At 45.8% G+C, this 16,535-nt stretch overlaps 1 protein-coding gene across 1 annotated transcript in view; it reads left to right on the forward strand.

Moving 5' to 3' along the window:
* Positions 1-16,535, forward strand: part of C2CD5 (C2 calcium dependent domain containing 5) — a 1,535,590-nt gene that overhangs the window by 460,492 nt on the left and 1,058,563 nt on the right. The window contains 1 exon segment of the mRNA XM_029600113.1: positions 6,590-6,675. Coding sequence (XP_029455973.1) covers positions 6,590-6,675 — 86 coding nt within the window.

A 16,535-nucleotide genomic window follows, 5' to 3' on the forward strand; every position in this document is an offset into this window, starting at 1 on the left:
TTTAGTGAATTTTAAGAAAAATTATAGTAATCCCAGAGAGAGCTTCTAAGCGTGCACTCTAGACGGCAGCCATCTTGGTTTCAGGTGATAAATATTTAAACCTAAACAGTTTTTCACTATAAAGATAATTCCTTTTATTGATAGCTTTTTGAATAAAAATGAATCTACTTATCTGGGTTATGAAATAATTGCTTATAACTGCTGATTGAAATGTGCGAGCCTGTATGTAGGAGAAAAATGTACTGATTATCTAAGAAAATCCTCTTAATCCATTCGAAAATAGAGACAAAATATGACACTGAGCTTCAGCATACTTCATCCTGCTTTTCCATACTAATTTCATGCCGTCTTAAATTGTGTTTCTGTGTTTTTCTTCATCATCTCCATTGGGCGGTCATTCCATTTATCCACGATCCTTCCTGTGAAGAAATATTTATGAATGTTGCTTGTGAGTCTGCTACCCCTTTACTTTGACCATTTGTTCTATAACAGTCTTTATTCTGAAAAAGGTTTGCTTCTTGTATATTTATACATTTCAGATATTTAAAAAAAGTCCCTATCTTATCCCCCTGGTTTCTAATTTCCTCTCTAAGGTGTACAAATTTAGGTCCTTAACTTTCATCTGGTTTGAACTTTTGGTATAGACTCCATACCATTTTGGTTGCCTTTCTCTTGACTACTTCTGCCCTGTTTATATCCCTTAGGAAGTTTGACCTCCAGAACTGGACACAATATTCTAGATGAGGTCTCAACATTGACCTGTACAGAGGTATTATTGACTCTTTTTCTACTGACCATGTCTCTCCCTTTGCAGCCTAGCATCTTTCTGGATCTGACCACTGCTTTACCACACTATTTTGCTAACCTGAATTTATCAGACATGATCTTTTTGAGGTTTGTTTTTTTACTGATTGATTCATATCAGTATTTTACTCCCTATGATGTACACTGTTCCCTTGATTTCTGCATCCTAACAGCATGAGTCTGTACTTTTTTGCTTTGATTCTCTTTTATAAAATGAGAAGCAATTTAATAAAGCTAGAAGAGTAATTAAATGTTGGCAATTAAGATTCAAGGCAAAAAATGCAAAATCATGTATTTTTTGGGGGAAGGAGTGGTATACCTTGGAGAGTGAGATATTGATGTACAGCAGCCAGGAAAGAGACGTTGAAGTGATTCTGTCTGATGATTTCAAGATAGCGAAACAGTATGTTAACGTGGTGGAAAAAGTCAGAAGGATGCTAGAGTACATAGGGAAAGACATGTCAGTAGAAAAAAAAGGCATCATTAATGCTTCTTTACAGATCATTGTTGATACCTCACCTAGAATATGTGTCCAGTCCTGCAGGCCTTACTTCCAAAGCACATAGACTGGGATGGAAGTGGTCAAGAGAGAGGCTTCCAAAAAATATTGCAGTTCTAAACCATAAAAGTGCAGAAAAGTCTTTGTTGGTCAGCTAACATTATTGATATATATGTGGAGTTGCCATATTTGAATAACACAATAAATATATTTAGCTGACCAACAAATACTTTTCTGCATTTGTCGTGTGTACACTTATACTGTTGAGTGTAGTACCAGCTCCAGTTGCGGTATTTTAGATCTAAACCATAAGCCATATGAGATGAGATATATGGTCCTACATGAGGCGACAAACAGGATGGTAGTCCTCACACATGGGTGGCATCAGATGGAGCCCTGATGCAGAAAACTTATGTCAAAGTTTCTAGAACTTTGACTAGACACACTGAGCATGCTAAGCATGCGAGGGTCCCTCTTCAGTCTCTTCTTTTCTGCAGAGCTGTATGCCTTGCAGTGTGGTTGAGCTCACATTGGCTGTTTTTTGCCTTGTGGAAAACATTTTGCTCTTCGCGTTTTTTCAGTTTTTCCGTTGGTCCATCGCTGGGTCTCTATGCCTCCCCATGGTGCCCCTAGTCAGGGTTTTCGCGTTTCAGGTAAGTTTCCTTTTGTGGTCGATTCTCGCCTTGGTGCCTGCAGGCCATCGATGCCCGCTGCCATAGTTTCAACTTGTGTCCCTTTTGTTTCGTCCCATCATTGCTACATCTGGGTTTCAATATATATTGCTGATTGTCATACCTGCAGATGGCTTTATTTTAAAATTGTTTTGTGCTTTGTTTTCCATTTGTATTGTGTACAGATGTCTTAAGTTCATGTTGTTTAGTATTGTATAGTCCTTTCAAACATATTTTTCATTTTAATCCAAAACAGATACTAATAGTTCAAAATTACTAAAAAATTTCCAAAATATATACTGGGACTATACAGATGCTAATATCAATTGTTTCCTTATCCAAGAGCAGCTAAAACATTTTTATTGGCATAACTTTCAGCTGTCCATAGTGATACATATAACTATCCAATTTATTAATATTCTGTTATGGAGCAGGAGTTGTAAATAGTAAGATGAGAAGCAAGATATCCTTTACAAGACTCTCTACTTCCTTAAATTCAGCTTTGAGGATAATTACTTTGTGTCCATGATCCCAAGTTACTGAAATAGCATTACAGGAGTCTTAGTGAACCATTAGAAAATGATTCATGAAATGTAACAGGACAACTCATATTCCTCAGTTGTAACTATTTCTTATGATGATCACAAAAAGTTGTTTCCTTCTTTTCTTAGCAAGATAAAAGTTATGAGATGCTGTGAATAAGCTGCCTTATTCAATAGAATTCAGTAGAATGTCTTAAAATGATTGATGAGAGATCTGCAAATTATAGTAACTTTCTGGTAGAGAAAATTACCTTATTCTGTAACCATATAACACATTCAGAGTACTTAATTTACTATGAAGGTCATGTACATATCCTATTTATAAAGTTTTAGGTTAAGAAATTAACTTTGGGAAACATTTCTCCACCTCTCACAATAGACATATACTTTAGGGGATAACATTTTGCAAAAATATGATTGTGGTGTGTTTTCTAATCTAAAGCATGGTTGAGAATTTTCCTAGTGCTTTAAAATTCTTGAGAGAATAATATGAAAGTTCTTTGTTTAAAAAACATCAACAGTTAAACTTATTACTTTTAATTATTTGACAAATATTCTTTTTAAATTGTCAGTTTCTCCTAGGACAAGCAAGATTGTAGTCCTCAAACATGAGTGACATCATCCGATGGAGCCCAGCACGGAAAACTTGTGTCAGAGTTTCTAGAAATTTTGACTGGCACACTGAGTATGCCCAGCATGCCACTATCCACGTGTCCATGCAGGGTCCCTCTTCAGTTTCTTCTTTTCCATGGAGCCGTCATCTCGTTGTTGTGGAGCTTGTGCTCTTTTCTCCTTCGGAAAACCTTTTTTTTTCCCTGTGCTGGGTCCCTCTCCATTCCTCCCAGCTTTAGTTAGCAGGCAGCTAAGTTTTTGCCTTCTGTGTGCTCGATTCCCGGTAATGCCATACCTTGGTGTCCATCAGTCATAGACTGTTTGCCAGCCATTTTTCATCATAGCGTCGGGTTTTCATCGATGGTCCCAGTGCACTCGGACTGTGTCCCTCACGAATCCGTACGAAGTGTGTATCCTTTGCCTGGGGGTGTTGCACGATGTTCGGAGCTGTTGTTTCTGCGACCAGATGACCGCAAAGGGCCAGAGCACCCGCCTGAACAAAGTGGAGAACATGTTCGGGTCCAGGAAGTCTGAACCCTTGACACCAGCATCAGGAACATTATAGAAACATAGAAACAGAAATGACGGCAGAAGAAGACCAAACGGCCCATCAAGTCTGCCCAGCAAGCTATGCACTTTATCCATTTTTTTTTCCCTTTTTCTCTCTCCCACCTGTTACTATTGGCTTCCAGTACCCTCCAACCCTAATTCCCCTGCACCCAATTTAGAGATCAGCTCTGTATCTGCATCCAGCTCAATTAGGGGTAGCGACCGCTGTAACAAGCAGGCCACCCCCTTGCCCCATACTCTTACCCACCCCTGTTTTTATTTTTTTGTTTTGTTTTATTTTTTTTTTTGGAAATAGCAGCCCTCCATCCTTCCGCTCCATGAAGGTGGAACACCAACTACTGGCCACTGGCATCCCGCTCCGTGAATGCCTCTGTGGCTACTGCCGCTTCGTGCAGTGTTTGAATGCTGCTGTGGCTACTGCCGCTCCATGCAGTGTTTGAATGCCGCTGTGGCTACTGCCGCTCCGTGCAGTGTTTGAATGCCTCCACTTTATTCACGCCCTCTAGACTTGATGGATCCACAGTGTTTATCCCACGCCCCTTTGAAGTCGTTCACAGTTTTAGACTTCACCACTTCCTCCGGAAGGGCATTCCAGGCATCCACCACCCTTTCCATGAAGAAATACTTCCTGACATTGGTTCTTAGTCTTCCTCCCTGGAGCCTCAGCTCGTGACCTCTGGTTCTGCTGATTTTTTTCTGACGGAAAAGGTTTGTCGTTGTCTTTGGATCATTAAAGTTTTTCAAGTATCTGAAACTCTGAATCATATCACCCCTGCTCCTCCTTTCCTCCAGGGAGTACATATTTAGATTCTTCAATCTCTCCTCGTATGTCATCCTATGAAGACCCTCCACCTTCCTGGTCGCCCTTCTCTGTACCGCTTCCATCTTGTCCTTGTCTCTTTGTAGATACGGTCTCCAGAACTGAACACAGTACTCCAGGTGAGGCCCCACCAAGGACCTGTACAAGGGGATAATCACTTCCCTTTTCTTACTCAATATTCCTCTCTCTATGCATCCCAGCATTCTTCTGGCTTTTGCTATCGCCTTGTCGCATTGTTTCGCAGACTTCATATCATTAGACACTATCACCCCAAGGTCTCTCTCCTGCTCCGTGCACATCAGCCTTTCCCCCCCCCATCGAATATAGTTCATTCGGATTTCCACTCACCATATGCATGACTTTGCACTTCTTGGCATTGAATCTCAGCTGCCATATCTTCGACCACTCTTCCAGTTTCCTTAAATCCTGTCTCATTCTCTCCACTCCTTCCGGCGTGTCCACTCTGTTGCAGATCTTAGTGTCATCCGCAAAAAGACATCGACATGGAAGGGGTGAGTGGGAACTGATGGACACTGATCCCTTGGTGTCCACCGCCTCCTCCAGGGCCTCCGGTAGAGAGAGATGCCAGAGATCGATTTTCATCAGTCTCCTCTTGCTCAAGAACTTCTGGCTCATCTCCTTTGTCCTTGGGGTTGGGGAAAGACCGGGCCAAGCATCGTGGAAAGTCCTGGAAACATCGCCACCGGTCTCCATTTTCACATGATGCTGGGCTTAGGTTGGTACTGGCTTCTGCTTTGATGCCCCTGAAGCACCCCTGTGGTAAGGAGGGCATCAAGGCTGGGGATCAGAGGTGTTCACCATTGATTCCAATCCCACCCGAGATGGTTCTCGTTATGCCTCCTCCACCTCAGGATGCACTGTCTGTGGCCTTTGAGGAGGAGCTTGAATGCAGGGTGCAGTTGGTGGTTGTTCAAGCCCTGCAGGGCATTGAGCCACTGGCCCTGCTGGTGCCTCCACCACCACTGGAGCCTGCACCCTCGATGTTGGCAGCACAGCTGGAGTGCCTCGACATTCTGCTTGATGTTCTCCTCATGCAGCCAATGCCAGTGGCCAAGGTGTCATCGATGCCCCAGCGGCCACAGTTGCCTTCTCCCCCGATTCTATCCCTATTGTGGAGTCCTCTGAGGAGGAGGGAGCCTTAGAAGCTAGAAGGGACATCAAGGCATCAAGGCCCTCTGTTCCACAGCTAGTGTTGTCCAGTCGGGCTCCGGGTTCTTCCTGGGTGTGAAGGCCCCCCCCTCCACGGGCATCTCCAAGTGATCTTAGTGATGATGACGCCTCTTACAATCCTTAGGTGACCTGCCCTCAGACTCGTCTCCTCTGGAGGAGTGTCTCTGGTCCTCACCTGAGGACTTAACCTTTGCTGGTTTCATGCAGGCCATGGCTGAACCATTCTGTTCCAGCTTGTTATGGAGGAGAATGTCAGACATAAGATACTGGAGGTCCTCCAGTTTGCAGGATGTTAGTCCTCAAGAAACCAGCCCGCCACCCTGTGGAGTTGAGTTTCTCCTATGTTTGTTGTTTTATTTTTTCATTATTCTATGATATGAGACTGAAGAGGGATCCTGCATGGATGTGTGGATAGTGGCATGCTGGGCATGCTCAGTGTGCAAGTCAAAGTTTCTAGAAACCTTCCTAGGAGAACACCTGTTACAGAGAAGCAACTCTGCCTTATGGAGATATTTTCACCTTTGACTCGCATTCAAATATATCTGTTGTTCGCATGATCACCCCTTCAGTCATTATAATAATACACTTTGTCAGGCAGAAAAAGATAATCGTTGACACCACTTACATAGTTCAAATCTGGATTTTCTTTTGCAAAGAATTAGTTAACTTTTTTAATGAAACGAGGTTAGTGTTTGGCATCCAGAAACTGTGACTTGCTCTGCTTGCATCACCTATTAAGCTGCCCTTTTATCAGTTAAGTAATATTACATTTCTTTGCATTAGTTATAAACATACACAGAAACATCTCTCAGGACATTTTATGTAATAAGCATATATTGTATATTATATTGGATGTTATTTATATGCTGATATTCTTTAGGAATGGGCAGTGGGAGTGCTGGAAAGGATGGGGGACCATTGAAGGCCCTATTACGACAACAGACCCAGTCAGCACTGGAGCATAGGGTAAGCATCAACTGTTTTTGTATTTCTATCTTGCTTCAGATATAATACTAGTGGAAGTATTTCCTGTACTTAGTAATTATATTTCACTAAAAGGAATATTGACATGCAAGTCTGCTAAGAGTTGTTATTTACATTTGACCTGAATTCTTTTTTGTGTAAATCATTTTTATTAATATGAGGAGCAGGGTTATACAGTATGACTCGTAACAGCCAAAAATGCCAAACCAGTAAACAGAAAAACATGGCTCGAAAGAACAGAAAGCTCAGAATGCATAACAACCAGGAACATGCAATGTACTTTAACAGAGAAGGGACATATCGAGGCAGGGAACTTCACCCGGTGAAACCAGGAGTCCCACATGCGGAGGAACCACGCTATCACCTGTTTGTATGACATTAGTGAAAAACCCCCCTCTCTCATTTTTATATTTTCCACTAGAACTCAAACTCAAAAGTCAAAACCTCAAAACCTTGCCCTCCCACCCCCCCCTCCCCTCCTCCCTTCCACCTGTTTCTACTGGTACCGACAGTGGAAGAATGACTGTTAAACTGCAAATGGGGACAACACAGAAGAAAAATACAGAAGAAAAATACATAAGTGGCACAACCACAAAAAACATCGCCCTAGGTACTGTTAGTTACCGCAGTGTCCTATGTCTATCTAGGCGAGGCACCCACTTCCCATCCCAACGGAGCCAGCTCAGAGTTCACCCCGGAGTTAGCGAGGCAATAGATCTCTCTCGCCCTCTGGAAGCCTAGAAATGTAGGCAGCCCAAAGTTGCTTAGTAGAGGCAAACTTGGAAACAGATATTTGCCTGGCAGTCAGCAATTCCATATGCAGAAGCCATGTCGTCTTCTTTTTCCACACAGGTATATACTGAGGTCTGTGCTCCGTCCACTGTGCCAAAATCGCAGTTTTTGCAATGAGAATGAACTTGTCCAATAATTTTGCTGGCATTTTGTCAACGCACCCCTTGGACGTTCAGGCACTCCAATGAGCCACTGCCCAGGATCCATGGGCGGAGTCCAGCCCCACAACTGGGCCACGAGATGTTGTAGAAAAACCCAAAGCGTCTGCACCGCTGGGCAGGTCCAGAAACCATGATAAAAGTTTGGAGAAGGATCACCACAATGTATGCACTGACTGCCGGCAACCAGCCCCATGTGGAAGGCTTGGGTTTGAGAGTAATAGGCTTGATGCAGAAATCTGAACAGCTTTTCCCTCAAGGGCACATTTTCAACTGTGGTCGGAATTTTTAGAAAGCACGCTCTCACGTCCGCCACCGAGATTGCATTTGGGAGAAAGAAATTCCATTTTGCGGTAACGGCCAACAAGCCCTGGTGCTCAACAAGGTCCTGCATAGCGGCATAATATTGAGAGCAAGTGTGGCGTTTGCCATCTTCTCCAGCCAGCAGCTTGCCCAATACAGCATACTGAGAAAAGTTAGGTTGAAGCTGCAAGTCATGCAGGAGGAAATGCCTTAGTTGCAGGTAGCCATAGAAACCCTCCTTAGGAAGCTGATGACGGTCCCGCAACTCTTGGAAGCTTAAAAGTTGAGACGTGCCAGCATCCGCCCCAAGGACCTGCCACATGCATCTGAGGCCCAAACTCGCCCATGTTTTAAAAAGGGGTTGAGACATGCCCGGCACAAATCGTGGGTATCCTCGTATGGGCAGATATGCCGTGGAACGCGCATCTTGCTTGAGCTGTTTACAGAGAGCCCGCCACTGCAAACGTAGCGGCTTAATAATCACACTCCGTGCAATATAATCCGGCAAATCCCGGCTGTCCATATGTAAGACAGCCCCAGGAGCATACGGGGCCAGCCAGTCTTTATACAAGTCCAGTGGGGAATGAAAGTTTGTATCCAGTATCCAGTCCCGCACATGTTGAAGTAAACTCGCTTGGTTATATCTTTCCAGGTCTGGGCATTGGAGACCTCCTTCCCGCCTGGAATACGCGCTCGCTTACCATTCCACAAAAAGCGGCGGAGGCTCTTACGAACGTCCAGGATATCCTTCTTTTAAGCCACACAGGGAGCATACTGAAGAGATAGAGCCATTTTGAAATTTCCATCATTTTCAATAGCAGTATTTTCCCCGAGAGGGAGAGAGGCAGTCCACGCCAACTGTCCAGGCGAGTAAGCAGTTTTTGTTTTAAAGGGCCTATATTTAAGTCATACAGTTGATATGGCTTGGCTGGTATATAAACCCCCAAGTACTTGAGAGCAGTTTGGACCCACCGCAGAGGGAAACACCCCGGCCAGGAAGCGTGCAACGATCCCAAGACATCCAGGGCCTCAGATTTTTCAATATTGATCTTTAGCCCGGCAAACTGCCCAAAGTCAGATTGAAGCTGTAATACCTGTGGCAATGATGCCACTGGATCAGTTAAAAAAACCAGCATATCATCTGCAAAGGCAGCTACTTTAAATTGGCTCTGCTTGTAGACGAGCCCTCTGATACCTGGAGCTTCAGCAATTTTCCGTAATAAGGGGTCCAAAATCAGGATGTACAAAATAGGGGACAGAGGGCAACCCTGACGGACTCCCCTCTGCAGTGGGATCGCTTGAGAGGTTACATCATTAGCCCTGATATATGAAACAGGAGACTGATACAGAAGAGAAATAGCATCAATAAAAGGTACTGGAAACCCAAAACGGTGCAACACAGAGAACATATAGTCCCAGGATACTCGATCAAATGCTTTTTCTGAGTCGAATCCTACGGCTAAAGCTTCAATATGAGAGGCATGGGCCCGTTCTATCGCCGAGATTAACCGTAAGACATGAGCACCCGCGTTTCTGCCTTTCACAAACCCTGCTTGATAAGGGGATATAATTTCCTGTAACAGGGAGGTCATGCGCCCCGCAAGGATCCTAGCATAAAGCTTAAGGTCGCAATTTAAAAGGGAGATAGGGCGATAAGACGCCGCCTGACAAGGGTCTTTCCCCGGTTTGGGTAACACCACAATATGGGCATCCGTGAAATGCGCCGGGAAACCCCCATTCTCTCGGGCACCATTAAAGAAGGCTGTCAGAGGCCCTAGTAAGCAAGGGGTTAAGATCTTATAATATTCGGCCGTGAGGCCGTCCGGCCCTGGGGATTTATGAAGCTTACTAGTATGAATGACGGCCCGAAGCTCCCCCTCCATGATAGGCCTACTGAGGAGGGCCTGCTAGTCTAAGGGCACCTGGGGTAACTTTAATCCCTGAAAGAAAGCTGCCTCTTCCAACCTCCCCCCTGGCCTGTCCTCTCTATAAAGGCCCTCATAGAACTGGCGAAGGATTTCACAAATCTCGGGACTGGACGTGGCTGGAGACCCCAGCGGGGACTTCAGACACCCGATAAAAGTCTTTTTCCGTTTAATAGCCACCAAGCGCGCCAATAACTTCCCAGATTTGTCCCCATAACGAAAAAAATTATGTTCCAAGGTCTTTAGGGACCGTTGGGCTCTTAAATGTAGGTGCGCATTTAACGCCGTCAAGCACGCCTTATAGGCCTCCTTATGGGGGGTAGTTGGGTACTCAGCTAAATCTTGTTTAGCTCGCGACAGCTGTGATTCTAATTCCAGAATGTCGGCATTGAGCTTTTTCCTGTGTGCTATGGAGTAAGCAATGATTTCCCCTCTCAGGACCACCTTACTCGTTTCCCAAAACAAAAGAGGGTCCCCCAGGTGTTGGCTGTTGTTTGTTGTATAGTCCTCCCATTTTTGCCGCAGGAACTGATGAAACGTCTTATCCGCTGTTAAATTTCCCGGGAATCGCCATATTCTCTGACTCTGCCGAGGCCCAGAAAGCCAAAATTCCACCCAGATGGGGGGCATGGTCGGCCACCACTATATCCCCTATCTCCGCCCCTTCCACCCGGGCAAAGAGAGGTGCCGGGATGAGAATATAATCAATCCGGGAGAGTGTATTGTGGGCCTTAGACACGTGAGTATATTCCCGCATTTCAGGGTGCAGCACCCGCCAGACATCCAACAGCCCCAGAGACTTACAGTAAGTGGAGACCCCTGGTTCATCTGCCAACCTATGCCGGACTGGCAGCTGCGACTTATCCAAAGTTGGGTCCAATACACTGTTAAAATCCCCAGCAAGAAAGAGATCCCCTGCATGTTAGTTAACAGGACAGTAGTAAGCTGATTAACAAAAGCACTATCAGGTTTGTTAGGTGCGTATAAATTACATATGGTAACAAGCTGTCCCACCAGCCTGCCTATAAGAATAATATATCTACCCTCTTCATCCTTAATTTCATGCGAAATGGAAAAGAGAGTGTTTTTGTGGATTAGTATCGCTACACCTCCCTTCTTTCCTTTAGCTGCGGAATAATGACGTGCTATAGCCCATTCCCTACAAAGCTTTGCACTCTCCACGGGGCCCTGGTGAGTTTCCTGGAGGCATGCAATATTTACGTGCAAACGCTGTAAATGTTGAAAAACCTTTTTCCTCTTGATTGGGGAGCCGAGCCCGTTAACATTCCAAGAAATTAAGCGGTATTTGTTCCCCATCTAACCGGGATCCCATTGAAAGTAAGATGGACTAATACAGGGGAAAAGATACTTGTAGAGAGCAGGCTCCCAGCCTAACCCGCCCTCCTGCCAAAACAACTGCATAGTCAACTCACGGGCCCGCAGGGCGCAGCCTAGCCCCAAGGAGTAGTACAGAGCAACAAGGCCACCCAAAGCAAAAAACAGAATCAGTACCAGTAGATTCCCCCTCCCCACCCTTTCCCCATTACCCCATAGGAAACCCCTCAAAAGAACAGGACACATCAGGTCCCACAAGGAGGTCAGAGTCGTGTGCGTGATCAGGAAGCACAGCGCTCCCACCCGCCACCCTAAGGAGCTGGTATACTGCTAGCCACAGAGAAAAAGAAAACATAGCATCACATCAAGATATGCTACTTATTAAGCGAGTCCAGAAACTTTTTCGCCTCTTCAGCCGATTCATAGGCCGTCCATGTTCCTCCATGGTTAATCCTCAATTTCACTGGGAATTGGACCGAAAACCGCATATTCAGGTCAATTAGCTTACTACATATCGGCCCGTAAGCGCGCCGCATAGCCGCCACCTTGACCGAGTAATCTGGAGCCAAACGAATCGCAGCCCCCTGAAAGCTCAGCGCTGGGTGCTTCCTTGCCGCTTGTAAGATCAGGTGTTTGTGGTGAAAGTTTAAAATTTTAGCAATCACCGTGCGAGGGCGAGTCATCCCCTCCCTCCGTGCCCCGATGCGATGAATCCGTTCGATCTCCAGGGTATCTTGTAATTCGGAGAGCTCCAGCACCTCTGGCAGCCATTTTAAAAGCGCGGGCCGAAGGAGGTGATCCTCAAGAGACTCAGGGATGCCAATAAAACGTATATTGGCCCGTCTAGCCCTGTTTTCAAGGTCCTCTAATTTGTCCTCTTGTGCTTTCACCGTGTTTTCCAATGTTAACACCTTCCCTTGTAAAGCGGTGACGCCATCTTCTAAAGAAGAGGTTCTGTCTTCTATCTGGGCAATACGCGGAGCATAGTCCCGCAGGGCCTCTTGCAAGGAGGAAAGTTGCGCCGATATCCCCTCCAATTTTGTGTCTAACACTGCACTCACGGCCTCCTTGATCTCCGCCGTCATCGGGTGCACCGCCAGCCCCTGCTGCTCCTTTCTTCCAATCCCTGCTTCAGGGGAAGCGACCGCCATTTTGGGGTCCGGGCCGCGAGATTTTTCTTTGTCCTTTTTCGCTAATTTCGGAGGCATCACGGAGGGCGATTTTGACATAAATGAGGTTATCGACATAGGCGGTTCAAGAATAATCAAGTTTAAATAGCTTAGTAGGTCTCTATCTGGCGGATGGTGGCGGGTAGGAGATGTGCCGCCCGGAGCGAGAAACGGTGCGACCGGTCTCGCTCACCACATCACGTGACCCTGACCTGAATTCTTAAGAACATAAGAACATGCCATACTGGGTCAGACCAAGGGTCCATCAAGCCCAGCATCCTGTTTCCAACAGTGGCCAATCCAGGCCATAAGAACCTGGCAAGTACCCAAAAACTGTCTATTTCATTGACTTAGATAATAACCACCGCTATTACTAGCAACGGTTGTTGCTAGTAATAGCAGTGGTTATTATCTAAGTCAACTTAATTAATAGCAGATAATGGACTTCTCCTCCAAGAACTTATCCAATCCTTTTTTAAACACAGCTATACTAACTGCACTAATCACATCTTCTGGCAACAAATTACAGTGTTTAATTGTGCGTTGAGTGAAAAAGAACTTTCTCCGATTAGTTTTAAATGTGCCCCATGCTGTCTTCATGGAGTGCCCCCTAGTCTTTCTATTATCCGAAAGAGTAAATAACCGATTCACATCTACCCGTTCTAGACCTCTCATGATTTTAAACACTTCTATCATATCCCCCCTCAGCCGTCTCTTCTCCAAGCTGAAAAGTTCTAACCTCTTTAGTCTTTCCTCATAGGGGAGCTGTTCCATTCCCCTTATCATTTTGGTCACCCTTCTCTGTACCTTCTCCATCGCAACTATATCTTTTTTGAGATGTGGCGACCAGAACTGTACACAGTACTCAAGGTGTGGTCTCACCATGGAGCGATACAGAGGCATTATGACATTTTCTGTTTTATTCACCATTCCCTTTCTAATAATTCCCAACATTGTTTGCTTTTTTTGACTGCTGCAGCACATTGAACCAACTATTTCAATGTGTTATCCACTATGATGCCTAGATCTCTTTCTTGGGTAGTAGCACCTAATATGGAACCTAACATTGTGTAACTATAGCATGGGTTATTTTTCCCTATATGCATCACCTTGCACTTGTCCACATTAAATTTCATCTGCCATTTTGTTGCCCAATTTTCCAGCCTCACAAGGTCTTCCTGCAATTTATCGCAATCTGCTTGTGATTTAACTACTTTGAACAATTTGTATCATCTGCAAATTTGATTATCCCAGGACAAGCAGGATGCTAGTCCTCACATATGGGTGACATCGGTAATGGAGCCCTATGACGGAGAACTTTCTGTTACGTTTCTAAAAAGCTTTGACTGACACTGGCACACTGAGTGCACTGAGCATGCTCAGCATGCTATGATCCCTGCGTCCACAGGGTCTCCCTTGGACCTCTGTGAGAAATCCTAACACTTTTTTCTTCATAAAAGATTTACATTTTTACTTCACAAACACGGTTCCCTGCACGGGTCTCCCTCCACGTTGGCTTAATTCGACGTTCGGTGAGTACTATGCCATATTTTTTCGGTCGGTTCCTGTCACCTTTCTGGCTGCTAACCGACTGCGGTCTCCTCTCCCCCTATTTTTCAGTTAGTCACACATAGCCTGCAAGTGTCCCTCTGTGACACTGTGCTTGGCAATTAGCGCTAGTGGGACAGGGACTTCCACGATTGCCGGTGCCGTCATTGTCCTGGTAGTTTCAGGTCCTTTATTTTCCTCGCTACCTTCGCGCAGTAGATATCCCATCGCTACCGTCAGTACCCCCTTCAGGCCACCCTATGTTTTTAGATGCCACAGGTACCCCTCCCCCTGCGATACCCTGATGCCATCCTCCCTACATAGTTTCTATCAGTGCCATCTATGTTTTATCCATGGCATTGATTTATTCCTTAATTTTTATCTGTGCTATCGTTGCCCGGGTGGATGCCATCGACGGACACCTTGTCTCGTCGCTGGCATCCATAATCGGGTCGATGCCACTGCTACCCGAGGCACTTCAATCGCTGTTGGGATCATTTCCAACGATGCCATCCTTTTATTATGGATGCCATCGATGCCAGGCTGTTTTCCATGCATGGCATCGATGCCAGGCTGTTTTCCATCGATGGGCATCCATGCCAGGCTGTTTCCATTGATGCCAGGCTATTTTCCATCGATGGGCATCCATGCCAATGCGATTTCCATGCATGGCATCCATGCCAATGCCAAATCCATCGATGAAATCCATGTCAACATTGATTCCATCGCTGCCCATGTCCGTGGCATAAATGCCATGGACGTCATTGTTGCCCGAGTCGATCCACTCGATACCGTCTATGCCAGTGGCCATACTGCAGATATTGTCGGCGCCTGCCTCCATACATCGATGATCTCGACACCCACGTCGTTCCCATTGGCATCTTCTACGTTTTTATGGATGTGGTCATTGATTCCGTCAATGCCCATATCATTTTTTCCGAAACCAGCGATGTTTTCGATTACCGTCAATGCCGACATAACACCGCCACATAATGCCCTCGCCTGAACACAGGGCTCCATGCTTTGGGTCCTTATTAAAGCCCCGTATCAGGAGCAGAGCAGGCATGCTGACAGTCCATCATCGATCGTCATCCAGGACAGCGAGGGCTTCCATCTAAGCGCTGGGGAATGACCAGGTCGAGCACCGTGGCATTCATTGTCACAGACACGATGACCGTCTGCCACATTGCTGCTATCCTTCTCAATGCTGAACGATGCTCGGGCCGAGCAACATCACCACTGCCATCGGCACTGTTCCTCACAGTTTTGGCAGTCCTTCCTGCTCCAGAAATACCGGATCGAGATCCGCAGAATTCTGCACTGGCGTCAAGAGACATCGAGCCGCTGCGACAATGGTTGGGTTCATGAGTTCGTTAATCGGCTCCCCTGTTCCCAGGCGTGCCCCATCGATATCGGTGCGGGATTTTGGCCCTCCGCTCATTCCGGTCTAAGCGCCAGCCACGCCCAGCCTTGTCTCCTCTATACCTGTGCCACCATACCAGGAATCAGAGTTGAGACGGATGTTGACATCCACAGGCTACCCCTCGAGCAATCTTCACCGGCTCGTCCTTCGGCGGTTCACGTCGGATGGTAAGTACCCGCTTCTGCGGCATTTCCATTGAGATGTGTTCTCTAATTCTAGCCACATGGTTAGAAAAGTTTCCAAGAATTGTATTAGTGTCACATATTGCTATGCCAGCTATGTCAGCCACAATACCAGGAGAAGCTATCTTTCTTTTCTTTTGGATTGCATCAGGGCTTTCTCCCTTTTCAGCAACGTGGCTCTGTACTAATTAATGCTCTAGCTTTTGGTTCCTGTTTCAGTACCAAAGTTCCAGGTGCATTCGCTGTTCTGCTAAACACGAGATCCAGCACATGCTGCCTCAACTACAAGTCCACCTCGAAGCCTGATACAGGTCTCGATGTCTCCTTGTACAGCACTCAGAAATGCGGGTAAGACTTTACCGCTCTCACTCCCGTGGGAGGTTACCTGATATCCAAATTACATCAACCCCTCCAGTTGGACACCTCCCGGTTTTCCAACTGGCTGGATATCAGAGCAGCCACCCCCACCTTGTACCAAGGTTCCCGGTACACTCCTCTACACGCTTCAAAGCGCACGGGGGGGGAAGAGGGGGGTTGGGGAGTTTTAATTACCTTATTCTTTCTTTCAGCAGAAAGTAGTTTATCCCAGGACAAGCAGGATGATAGTCCTCACATATGGGTGACGTCAGTAACGGAGCCCTAGTGCAGGAAAACTTCTGTCAAAGTTTCTAGAAACTTTTGACTGGCCCTGTGAGGCCACTGAGCATGCCCAGCATGCTATGATATTCTCTGCCACAGGTGTCTCACTTCAGTCTTCGTTTTTCCGCGCCGCTGGATAGCAGCACGGACACCGGAGCCCCCTGAGAGTACTCTCAGTTTTTTCTATAATAACATAATTATTTTCACAAATTCTCCCTCACGGGATGTCACTTTGTCTCACCTCACTAGTTGGTGAAGTAACTTAGCGTTAATTTTTAAGATATACGCTATCTCATTTTTCAGTCATCGACGGCCGTCGATGATACCATGGCGTTGGGCTTTAAGACATGCCCGACTTGCAATCGAAC

Source organism: Rhinatrema bivittatum, chromosome 4 (assembly GCF_901001135.1).
Source record: "Rhinatrema bivittatum chromosome 4, aRhiBiv1.1, whole genome shotgun sequence".
NCBI lineage: Eukaryota > Metazoa > Chordata > Amphibia > Gymnophiona > Rhinatrematidae > Rhinatrema > Rhinatrema bivittatum.